The sequence below is a fragment of the Nelumbo nucifera genome, chromosome 2 (genome assembly GCF_055504915.1).
Source record: "Nelumbo nucifera cultivar China Antique chromosome 2, China Antique-T2T, whole genome shotgun sequence".
NCBI classification, from domain to species: domain Eukaryota; kingdom Viridiplantae; phylum Streptophyta; class Magnoliopsida; order Proteales; family Nelumbonaceae; genus Nelumbo; species Nelumbo nucifera.
The window spans coordinates 33,570,870-33,583,667 of NC_142650.1; the positions used below are offsets into that span (position 1 = coordinate 33,570,870).

At 38.4% G+C, this 12,798-nt stretch overlaps 1 protein-coding gene and 1 long non-coding RNA gene across 20 annotated transcripts in view; both read right to left on the minus strand.

Annotated features, from left to right (window-relative positions):
• LOC104603253 (putative protein phosphatase 2C 60) overlaps positions 1-12,798 on the minus strand; it is a 34,035-nt gene that overhangs the window by 8,651 nt on the left and 12,586 nt on the right. For 17 of the 19 annotated variants that reach the window (XM_088897399.1, XM_010267239.3, XM_088897402.1 and 14 more), the window contains 3 exons: positions 5,893-6,001; positions 5,176-5,329; positions 447-572 (listed from right to left, as the gene is read on the minus strand). In XM_088897399.1, coding sequence (XP_088753525.1) covers positions 447-572; positions 5,176-5,329; positions 5,893-6,001 — 389 coding nt within the window. Of the gene's footprint in view, positions 1-446; positions 573-5,175; positions 5,330-5,892; positions 6,002-8,338; positions 8,475-12,798 lie in introns of those variants that run through there. The other 2 variants (XM_088897406.1, XM_088897405.1) reach the window with 2 other exon arrangements.
• On the minus strand, positions 8,370-8,868 carry LOC148802082 (uncharacterized). The gene is made up of 3 exons (XR_016082305.1): positions 8,730-8,868; positions 8,590-8,650; positions 8,370-8,507 (listed from the first exon to the last, which is right to left on the minus strand). It is a non-coding gene; the product is annotated as an uncharacterized LOC148802082 (long non-coding RNA).

The window sequence follows — 12,798 nt, forward strand, 5'->3', positions numbered from 1 at the left end:
TGGACATCTTAGAATCATAGAATTTTTTATTTAACTCCCAATCCCATCAAAAAGGTGGTCCAGTGATTGAACAATCTTGAATAACTGTGGGTTACGTGTGTTGCATCCAGGGCATAAAAGTTTCCCTTTATAGAATTTCCAAATGTAACATATGGAAAGACCATCATGTAATGTGTATGCTGCATCCAGGGCATAAAATTCCACTTAAGAGAGACATAAATACACTTTGAACCAAGGGAAGTGAAGCATGGCTCAACAATATGATAAAATACTAATAGAATGGACAGCTTAGAATCATAGAGTTTCTTTACTGACTCAATCCCAACCAAAAGCTGGGCCAGTAATTGAACAACCTGGAATAACTGACGTGGGTTATGTGTATGTTGCATCATGGGTATAAAAGTTTCTTGTATAGAAAGACCATCATGTTAAAGGAGAAAATATACCTGACCCTTCCTAGATATTACACAGCGAGAATCACCGGCATTTGCAACAAGAAGTTGATTATTCCGAATAACAGCAACACATGCAGTGCTTCCAGAAGTTGGTCCAGAGAAATCAGAGTGGGGCCCCTAATTGCAATGTTCACAGTAGATGAGCATCTTAATAGCATAATGCTGAAAGTGCTAAAAAGAAGACTTACAAACATTAAACATAATAAAGTACCCTATTTGAAAGGTATGTGCTACTTTACATGAGAAGAGAATCTATATTGCATGGATACTAGTAAGAATGTAAAAAATCTGACATAGTTACATGGTTCAGAGTTCAAACTCGACTCGGCAAGCCAGAAAAAACAAGTTACAAGGACTCGACTACTATACTTTAGTTTCTAGTTACATTTTTGATAATATATTTTTCTATGTTATATGAATAATGGGATAATTATTAAATAAGGAAAATTACATTTAGATGCATAAATCAATGCAAACAACATAAGCAAAATACCAAGTATTACAAATTTACCATGCATGTCCAAAAGTTACCACAAGAGTCTGAGATTATTTAGCCACAACATATAAGTGTGACAAAGAGTCACTTCAAGTGTATTGGTGTCAGTCACAGTGCCCTCACATGTCACACAGGTTTGGTATCCATATGTTGTAGTGTCTGTGTATAAAATTGGCTTGAGTAGAGAATGTTCTTTTTTTTCATTAGCAAAAAAACTTTCATTAATAACAGAGAAATTAAGTTACAATAGATAAAGATTGCAGAGGGACAAACTGCAATCTCCAGCAATTAGTTACAATTCTGCCCAGTACAATGAAGATCTATTTGCCCCTTGTTTTGCTAGGTATCCGCCATCCCATTTGCATCCCATTTGACCCAACTGTAGAGAAGATGGGCCGAATGGCCCATAGGTTGTTTATCATTTTTTATCTTTTATGTTCTTTGCTGTAATGGGCCTTAATCTGGACTTATTCTTACGTTATGTCTTTTTAATTTTATGCCCAACTAGGGGCTTCTCTGTAAATTACCAAAGTTTAACTTAATAAAGTAGAATTAAGGGTGTAAGAGAAGAGATTGTGTTCGAAAATCTCTCTCTGAACCCAAGTTGCCACCACCTTCTTCTTTTTCTTCTCTCCTCTTGAACTCTGATTTCTGCTACTTTCTTCTGAACTTTGCATCTTTCTAAACAGTCCTTTCTTCTCAAAAGGCTGTTTTTCTTCTCCAACCAAACTAATAGTTGAACTTCCTTGCAAGTGTGTCAATTTCTCTGAAGATAAACTTGAGCTTCCAAGGTACTGATGTGATGTTTTTGGCCCAAGAGATGACCAATAGTGAGTCTCCTTCTATTTCTAAGTCTGTTGTTCCTATCTGCTCAGCCATCTTTAGACCTTGAAGTAGGGCTAGAGATTCAGCCTGTATTGAGTCACCAAAACCTATTGGTCCTGAGTAGAGTGCCACCACCACACCCAGATGATTTCTAAACACACTCCCTATGCCTGCCCTTCCTGGGTTGCCAAGAGAGCTCTCATCAAAGTTCAGTTTTAGTTTGTTCAGTGGTGGTGGCTTCCATTCCATACTTACAAGTACTTTGGGTACATCTGTTTGTGCTACTTCAGCCCAATTTCTTAGGATCTCATTCGTGGAGTAGTTTCTGAATATCTCCATGGTCTTCACCCAATGTGCAGTTCTGATTTTTATGGCTTCAACAACTTCCTCCTTTGTTTTGCTTTTTCCAGAAAAGATTCTTAGGTTTCTTTCCAGAAAAGATTCTTAGGCTCCATTTAAAAGTGGTATTACTGTTTTACTTCAGTAGAGAATGTTGTTCTTTAGGCTCCATTTTCTTACCTAAAAGGAGTAGAAAACCTTTTAGTCTGTAAAATTTCAGATATATGTTTGGCCCTTTTACAGCCAAAAACTATTTTCCCACCTCTTTTAAATAGAAGCAAATGCAGCCTTCTACCACATGAACCAAGTTTTGTTTCGGAACCTATATTAAACTCCAATGCGGAGAAGAAAGCAACAATAAATATGATTAATGAAGAATAGAAATTGGAAAGAGGTGGAGTGTGCAGGCATTTTAGGGTGTGTGGTATCCAATTGGCCATTGAAGTACTTGGGGGTTGCCTCTTGGGGATAATTCAACGAGACAAAATTTCCGGGATCTGATGGTAGAGAGATTTGAGAAGTGGCTAGCTTCATGGAAGAGAAATTATTTGTCTTTGGGGGGGAGAGCCACTTTGATAAAATCTACCCTTGCCAACCTTCCAGTATATTTTATGTCAATTTTTAAAATGTCAGGGAGGATTTCTAGAAGGCTGGAAAAATTAATGAGGGATTTTTTATGGGTCCCAAGTGAGGAAGAAAAGGATCATAGGGTTAGGTGGGATCTGGTGAGCAGAATTAAAGAGTGTGGAGGCCTAAGTTTAGGGAATATTCAGAAGAGGAATGTGGCATTGTTGGGCAAGTGGTTATGGAGGTTTCCCCTAGAGAAAGAGAAGTTGTGGGCAAAGATCGTGGTGAGTATTCATGGGCTTGCAAACAATGGATGGGATGCTAGAATCTCGGCTAGGACTAAAAGAGCTTCTCCAAGGAAAGCCATCCAAGCTTCTTTGCCTCTCTTCATCCCATGGACAAGGTATGATCTGCACTCCAATAATCTCATTAAATTTTGGGAAGAAGTCTGGATTGGGGATTCTCCCTTGAAGGATCAATTCCCTTCTCTGTTTGCCTTGTCCAATTTGAAAATTATGCTTATTTCCAGTTTCTTGGTACCCTAACAAGCTTCCTCGGGCTTTGGGTGGAACTTGAGTTTTAGAAGAGCAGTTAGGAAGTCAGAACTGAATAACACCTTGTCTCTTCTTAATATTTTTTTTGATGAATAATAGTAAATTTTATTAGATCAAAAACTGATTTAGAGTTGTGAATTCATACAACATCCCAGGGAGAGGCGCAAGCTGCAGCCCCTCCTTGAATCTTACAAGTAAAACTAGGAAAGAAAAACAGGAATCACAGCTGAGCCCAAAACAATTCTTCCCGATTTACCCCTTGCTTAGCTAAAACATCGGACAAAGTATTTGCTGATCTCCCCAACCACTATAAAGAGACCATCATATTCCTTGTCAACCAACTGAATTTCTCCATTTCATTCTTGTAGCACCATATAGCATCTTCAGGATTTTTCAACCAGCCCACCACCACTTTGGAATCTCCTTCAATTACTAGATGTTGTACACCCAGCTGGTTTGCAAGTTGCACCCCTTGTATAGCAGCTAATAGCTCTGCCCGGATGGAGTCCCCAACTCCTAGGGGACCTGAGTAGAGCAACGGAATCTCTCCCTTCTCATTTCTCAAAACACCCCCCATTCCGGATAAGCCTGGATTACCCATGCTACTTCCATCAAAGTTCAGCTTCAGTGAGCCTTCAGATGGTGGAGACCAGCTTGTAATTGACTTATCCTTTAAGGGTGAACACCTTGATGGAGGAGACCAGCTTGTAATTGTCTCTTCTTAATATCCTTTAAGGATTTTTTTTTAGATCCCTCTAAATCAGATAAAAGAGTCTAGACTTTATCAGCCTATGGGATTTTTTCTTGTGCCTCTTACTTCAAAGCTATAGTTCATCCATCGGGTCAGTTAGGGCAGCCTTTTCCGGTAAAGGAAGTCTAGTGCAAACTGATTCCTCCGAGGGTTGGGAGTTTCTATTGGGAAGCAATCCTGGAAAGAGCCAACACTTGTGATCTTCTTCAGAGAAAAAGGCCTAAGAGTTGTTTATCTCCTCACTGGTGTGTTCATTGCAAAGCTGAAGGTGAAACTGGTTACCATTTACCGATTTCCTATCTGTTACTAATCACATTTGGGAGTGGTGTTTATCTTTGTTTGGATGCATATGGTCACCTCCACCAGATGCATAGAGCCTATTTGCTCCATCCATGTTGGACTATTTGGGCTGCTGCTTGTTGGACTATTTGGGAAGAAAGAAACAGAAGAATTTTCTCAGATAGGGAAAGAAGTCTGCCAGAAATTCTGGAGTTGATTCAAATTAGGGTGGTGCATTGACTGAAGTCTTTGGTTCTGTTTAAAGACTTTTCAGTGGATGATTTGTTCAGAAATTGGAAGGAAATTGCAAGATCAGTTCCAGTTAAAGACACATCCCTACCTTCTTCGACTCCTCCTAGTGGTTTTATCAAACTTAATTTCGGTGGAAGTAGCATGAGTAATCCGGGTCCATCAGGTATTGGGGGTGTCTTTAAGAAATGAAGAAGGAGTGATAATTGCTCTCTTTTTGGGGCCAATTGGAATGGGTGATTCTCTTAGAGCTGAGATAGCTGTTATTGAAGGAACTCAGAGCGCAATTGAACTGAACATCACCAAACTGGTCATAGAGGGTGATTCTAAACTGGTAATGGATTGGCTGAAAAGTGATACTGCTAATTTTTGGAACTACAGCAATGAGAAGAGGAAATTCAATTGGTTAACCAAGAATATTGAGGTGAAGATGAGTTGGGTTAAAAGAAGTGCTAAACTCCTTTGCTGATGGGTTAGCTAAACAAGGGGCAACTAGGGACTCTTTATTCTGGGCTATCTTGTAATTTTTTCCCATCTTGTTGTTTTGGATAGGTGAGATAAGAGTGTTTATCTCCCTTTTCTTGTACCATTGTATCTTTTCTCTCTAATTTTAATGAAATATGTCAGTTATTGATTAAAAAAAAAGATATTGGAGAATACCTCTTCAAAGGCCCAATTGTCAACATGGTCATTAGCGTCACCACTCCTAGGAGACCATATCAACCCTTCTATCATCCCAGTAAATTTGTTTATTTTATCTCCCAATATGGCCAACTCTCTCCACCCCCTTTGTCCACGCATCATCTCATCCATCCTGCATCAATACAAATACTGCTATAACTTTTTGTTATCAGTAACGAATATTTCATTGAGAGAAAGCCAATCAGCTCCAAAAAAAAAAAAAAAAACAGAAGGCCAAAACTGGTACAATATAGAACATCAGAACACCTAACCAGGTGTCTCACAACCAAGAAAAGAAATACAAGAAAAAACAACTTTACAAAGAGCAGCTTAACAAGAAAAGGCAACTTTACAAGAAACAGTGCTATAACTTGAACAAGAAAATGCAGCTACATAAGCAAATATCTGCACTCACTGGAGTATTTAATTCACGTGTCCCCTCTTTACAACTAGAAATGCACTCAGAGTTGGTACATTTCTGCCTGGTTCAATACTTGTAAGGTGATGGGTATTAAATTCGCATGCATCTCCTTTTGATAACTTATATATGATCTAAACTTACAACTTCTGCCTGGTTTAAAACTCTCTGATATGACTTACAAGTTGGGAAAGAAAAGATATCCCCTCCTAGATGGTAAAAATAGACCATTTCAACTAATTAAAACTAAAAATTTCAAATACAATGAATCAAGATACCTAAAAAATGCTTTCTGAACAGAAGTGCTTATATCTCCAGATGCATATGCTTCATGCTTCAACACTTGTTGGTGAAGGTACTTTGCACAGAACTTAGCAACCACTTTACCTGACAATAACAGAAAACAAATCAATCATGGCACACCCTGGTGTTAGACATTTCTACCTTTTTTTTCTCAGCAGTCAGATATTATTACTTCACATAATAAAATTTGTACCAACTTGCATAGTTGTCAAGGCATCACCTAAGTGACTAGGCAGCCTTGGCTGAATGCCCTACCTAAATGCCTTGACTTGTAGAAACAGCACACTTGCCTAGGCAACAAAAATGACAAGGCAGGCACCATATTATAATATCATTCATATTGTTTTTTCTTACCAACATTTGTGTTAAAACATTCTATTATTTGCTAAATATACCATTTATACTTTGTTTTGAATTTTTACTATTAAAATTTAAAAGTTCAAAGTGTTTTGAGAAGAGAACAAGAAAGAAAGAATAGAAATAAAGGTTTCTCTCTCTCTCTCTCTCTCTCTCTCTGAATTTAAATAAAACAGTAAAACCATCATTGTTTTCTTTTGATTCTCTTTTACTTTCTATCACAAATTTTTATCATATAAAATTATAGCCTTCTTTAACAGATAATTTATATGAAATTACTCTACTAAATACTTATTATGTTAGTAATTATTTTAGAAAATATTGAAATTTATATATTTAAAATATTTTTATCTTTTAGATATGATGATTTGCCACATTTTGAAAGGGAAATATAATGTTCTTAATAAAGAGGATCGTTATTTTTTCAGTTAACGTGCATGCTGAATGGTACATAAAACCAGGGAACTAGCCAAAAGTTAGTTCCTTATTTTATATAACTAGTCAAGACCATGTGATGCACAGGCTTTGTTAAGTGAAATTGAAGTGGAAGGAGCCTATGAAATTAAAGTAGAAGCATAGATGAGCATGGGTCACGCTAATCCCAAGCCACCCAACAAATGGGTGTCTGAATTGGTACTGCCACTAGCTCGTTCTAGCAAAGACTTGGGATCAAATCCCACTACCACCAAGGGTTTTGGGGTTATGAGTATGGGTCATAGGTTACCTCCCCATTTTGTAGGCCAGTGAACCCAATAAAAAATAAAAATAAAAGATCCCAGGCCGGATTTTGATAGCATATTAACAGCCTTTAAGGCTGCAAGTGCCTAACCCAATCCACACCCTTGAGCTTGATAATATTTGTTTGAGCTTAGAACAGGGACATGTCTACTTTTGTTAATTATAAAACTATGTTTTTTTTACAAATTAATGTTGTTATATTAATTCTAGTCAATTATAGAAATTATATATGTATATGTATATATATACAATTTTTTATCTAAATATTATATATAAAATTTACCATATATGTACATAACTTCCAGGTTGAGCTTGGGGGTCACTTAGCCTGGGCTCAACAACATCATGTGTGGGCTTGATGCAGATCCAAGCTAGGCTAGCCTAAAAGAAAATAGTTGCTTGACTAGGTCATAAATGATCATCCCTAAGTAGGAACCTTATGACATTTCCAATTGTTTTTATTACTTTTAATAGTTTTTTTAATTTTTATATTAATATTAGTTATTTTAAATGGAATTAAAATGTATTTGAATATTTAATTTATGAACTACTACTTTTTATTAATTTCTTAATTTTTAATAATTGTTTAATAAAAACTTGCTAAAGTTTAACATTTTTTATTTATTTTAGTTAATGGATTTTAAATTTTTTTTATCATCAAAGGAGAATTTTATTTGAAATTAAAGTTAAAAAATTTTACAACTTTGTGTATGGGACTAGAAGTCCCACACTATTACATATTTCTGTCCCTTTTTGCATTGCAACCCAAAACAATTGTTGCCTCAAAGCCCCTTGTTTAGCAAGATAATCAGCTAGCCCATTTGCACTCCTTCTAACCCATTTGAATTCTGCCTCTACCTCCATTGCAACCTTTTCCACTTCCCTTATCACTTGTTTAAAAGTCCATGGAGTAGTTCTATTGTTTTTAGCCCAAGAGATGATCAACTTGGAATCCCCTTCAACCTCAATATGCCTCATTCCTAGTTGCTTGGCTATCTTCAATCCTTGTAGCAATGTCATTAGCTCAGCTTTTAGAGAGTTGGCCATGCCGATAGGTCCAGAGAATAATGCTAATATTCTCCTTCCAGAATTTCTGATTACTCCCCCGATACCTGACAATCCCGGATTTTCAAATGAGCTTCCATCAAAATTCAGTTTACTTTTGTTACCATTTGGAGGTTTCCATTCCATCCTTACTCTCTCTTTAACTCTTGAAGATTGTGCTACTTCTGTCTAGGATCTTATAATGTCTGTGACTGATAAATCTTGAAAAATATGCAAAGATCTTACCCAATGAGCTACTTTAGCTTTGATTGTGTCAATTACCTCCTCCATTGTTCTACTCTTATCCAAGAATATTCTGCTATTCCTTTCTTCCCATATCACCCAACAAATAGTTGCCTTTGTAGCTTTCCACATAACCTTCCCTCTTTTCTTTGATTGCCTCAAAAGGTCTCGATTGAAAAGTCCTGCCACATCTTGAGGGGAAACCCACCTGCAACCAAAGAGAAGACAAAAAGATTCCCAAATATGATGCACAAAGGAACAAGATAATAATAGATGTGTCAAGGTCTCACCACTTTCCTTACAAAGGGAGCACATGTGAGGAGAAAGGCAAGTAGCAAAAGGCCCTCTTTTCTGCAGTATATCACACATGTTAACCTTGCCAAGGAAAATTTCCCAACATAAGGCTTAAATTTTGGGGGGATAGGCTTACTCCAAATTTCTTTTGCAGGGAAGTCCCCAACCGGGTTGCTAGGTGTGGCAAGAACATTAAAGAAAGAGGAACAAGAGAAGAGGCCATCTGAGGAGCCTTTCCAAATTCTAGAATCTTCCAAGGACAGGTCCAAATGAACTTGTCCTATTAGATCCAGAAATTGAATTAAAGAGGCACATTCATTTTCCCTAAGGCGCTTCCTGAAACCCAGATTCCATTGACCCCACTTGGACCAAGATTACCCAAAACGCTTATTGTTTCCCCTTTGAAGTTTGGCAAAATGTCTAGGTCAGGGAAGAGGTCCTTGAGTGGACTATCTCCCACCCGAAGGTCTTCCCAGAAACAGACTTTATTACCCTGGTCCACATCAAACCGAATGGAATTAAGGAATGATGGGTAAATTTCATAAATTGCTTTCCAAGGAGAAGATGAGGAAACCTGAGGGGTAACTTTTGCATCCCAAGCATTTCCATCCAAACCATGAATACTCACAATGACTTTGTGCCACAACCTATCTCTCTCAAATGGGAATCTCCACAACCATTTTCCTAACAGAGCTGAGTTCCTAAGTGAAATATTTCCTATTCCCAAACCCCCTTTATCCTTGGGCTTTCTAACTTGATCCCAATTAATCAAGTGATCATTCCTCTCCTCACCTGGGTCCCAAAGGAAATCTCTCGTGTATTTTTCTAACCTCCTTGCTACTCTACAGGGTATTCTAAAGGTTGAGAGGAAGTAAATAGGGAGGTTTGCCAACATGGCTCTAATCAATGTTATCCTTTCACCAAGAGAGATGCAATTCCTCCTCCATAGAGCTAGCTTCCTAGCAAATCTTTCAATGACTGGCTTCCAAAAAGCTTCTAACCTAGGGTTACCACCTAAAGGTAACCCCAAGTAGCTAATTGGCCAACTTCTAATCTCACACCCCAAAATCTTTACAAATCTATTAAGTTCCCCTTCCTCCAGATTGATCCCTACAATGCCTGTTTTGGTCCAGTTTATCCTTAAACCTGTCATCCCCGCAAAGTTATCCAATAGCAACTTTAGATTAACCACACCTCCCTCACAAAAGAAGATTGTGTCATCTGCAAATTGAAGGTGGGTAACAACCTCTTGATTTCTACCTATCCTCCACCCTCTAAACAAACCTTAGAAGTCGGCTTTCGCCACCATTCTTCTTAACACCTCAGCCACTAAAGTAAAGAGAAAAGGGGATAAGGGATCTCCTTGCCTAATACATCTCTCAGCCGAAAAGAAATCCTTCGCTACTCCATTAATAAGAATTGAATAATGGGCAGAACTTAGACATCCTCTAATCCAAGATCTCCACTTGGTTCCAAAGCCCAACCTTTTTCTAGCATTTGAAGTAGAACCCCCTATTTGCTAATATTGTTCATTCATTCATTGAAATAAAATATCTTCTTAAAAGGCAATGAAAGTTATTAAATCATTATTTTTATGTGAGAAATAAGAATTTCAGACCCTAACATAGACTTGTTCGGGCTTGCCTCGAGGGGCATGGTACAATGGCGACTCAAGAATGCAATATGTTTCATATCACATTAGCTACTTGAAGCAATGCAATTAAGGAAAAAAAGAGATTGTGGGTTTTACATGCTTGAAAATGCTTTATATGTTTGCTTTTATTTTTAAATTTTCATTTGAGTACGCTTTACATGTTATGTTTATGTATTTTAATTTTAGATAATAGGTTTTTTAAAACATTTATTTTAAAATTTAAGTTTATATTTTTTATTAACATTATGTTTAATATCTTTTGAATTTTTTGCATTTTTTAGCATTTTTTTGAATTTTCTGACTTTTTTAGTTTTTTTTTTTATTTCGTGCCTTTCTTAAAAAGGCGTGCACCTCGCCTTGCGCCTCAAGCACAAATTGGCCCTTGCGCTTTTAAAACACTACCTGGGGCAATGATCTGAGGTAACCCTAGGTAGCCCTTTCACTACTATTGAGCCCCACAATTCTTCCCAATCAGGAGTAATTAGAAATCTATCCAGTTTAGAGCAGGTTGGAGGAGATTGGAAGTTTGACCATGTATAGTCCACCCTCAACATTGGAGTTTCACTCAATTCAAGGGAGTCGATTAAGTTATTAAACTTCCTCATGTTGGTAGTGATTCCTTGGTTCGGCTTGTTTGTTTCTCCCAAAAATCTGATAACATTGAAATCACCTCCCACACACCATGGTCCCTCCCATAACTCCTCCCGAAAGGCCTCCCTGTCTCTATAGGAATTGGGACCATATACATTTGTTACCACCCATTCACTCCCATCCGAGGGTCTTCTAATTTTTATGGAGACTGAGTATCTACCAATCAATTCCTCCACACATTCCATTTCCTCATTTCTCCAAATGGGCAAAATCCCTCCTGAGGCTCCCCATGATGGGGAAAACGACCAGCTTAGACCCCTAGCTCCCCAAATGCTTCTTATCCACCTTCTATATAACTCTAATAATTTGGTTTCTTGAATCAAAATCAGATCTGGTCTTTCTTTTCTGAGAATATTCCTGATTATTCTCCTCTTTTTGGCACTTCCAAGGCCTCTTACATTCCAGCTGACTATCTTCATTTCAACCTGCTTAAAACCCCTAATCAATGACTGCCTATTGTACCCCTCTTTTTCTTTTCAGGCTCCCCTCTTCCTCTCATAGTTAATTCCACACTTAAGCTTCTCTAGCTCGCTTTGCTTTCTTCTTCTTTGCTTTCCTTTCTTCCTTAAATATACCTTTCTTCCTTCACTCTTTCTTCCCACTCTTCGGTTTTCCTCTGACTCTTCTTTCTCCTCCTGACTCAGCCTCCTATCCTCCTCCTGGGTTAAAGTCCGGGGAACTAACTTTGGTTGGGTGAAGGGGTGGTTTACTCTATTATCAATATTCTCCGCTCCTAGGGTCGGGTCCAATAGGTTTTCCAGAATTAGGGACCAAATTCTAGCTCTCTCCTGTTCTAAGCTATCTTCCGAAATGTTCTCAAACTCTTGAGCTGTGGCACAATCCATTAGAATATTCAAGGGAGGAATGGCATTGGTTGTACCTGCGTAGTTCGAAACACAAAGCTTAGAGGGGTGTAAACAAGAATTCACAGACTAAAAAGGTAAACACAAAGAAACGGGGTTAGGGACTCCCTGTGCCAGCAATTCTGAATCCTTCCCTTTATCAATACCCTCTGATTCGGAATCCCTGTCAGGCAACACTGATATAACATCAATTTTCTGATCCTCCTGTGCTTCTTGGCTTGGGTCAGTGTCGAGATCCAACACTCCTTTATTAGTAAGACTGGCGCAGGACCATCATCCGATTCTTCTCTTGGAACCAAGCTACAACAGTTAGAGGGGTCTTCGAACAGCAACTCTGTTCCCATCGTTTCATCTTCCCACAAGATGCGTGTTTTAGCAGTGTTGACACCTCTGATGCTATCTTCTAGCTCCGAATGATATGCCTTCTCTTGCATTAGATCTTCCCAGTCACTTTCCTCTTCAGATTTGTCACTCTCATGCCTATTAAATTTCGGATTTGGCTTATCAGGGGATGTAGAGTTGTTCGTCGGCACTGGTTTCCATACCCAAGTGTTGCCACTTCCTTTTCCAGTGTCCCGTGAACCTTTAGTGGTGGCCCTACTTCTCTGTGTCAAACCCGCAGCGGGGGACGAACAACAGGGGTCGAGAAAGATGATGATAGACCCCTGCTATTGTCTGCAATCTTTTGGGTTGAACTGCTCATTGGTTCGCCGGTTCACCCATCGGACTGACTAAGGCTGCGTGCTTAGCATTAAAGGAGCATTTATTGCTCGTTCCAGCTGTCACCTCCACAAATGACTGATTGGATGCCACGCGTGTGTTAATAGACGGCTCAGATTTAAAGTTTTCCTTAATGCCCTGATTTCCAATTTTCAAACTGGGCGATTGTTCATTTAACTTTGTTTTGCAAAAACAGTCAACTTTCTTTATTTCTTTGACCCTTGCCACGTCATCATCTTCTACCTCCCACAAGTTTCTCCAGAGTCTCTCCTCCACCGATGATAGCAGCCAAACCACAGTCTGAGATTCTCCTACTT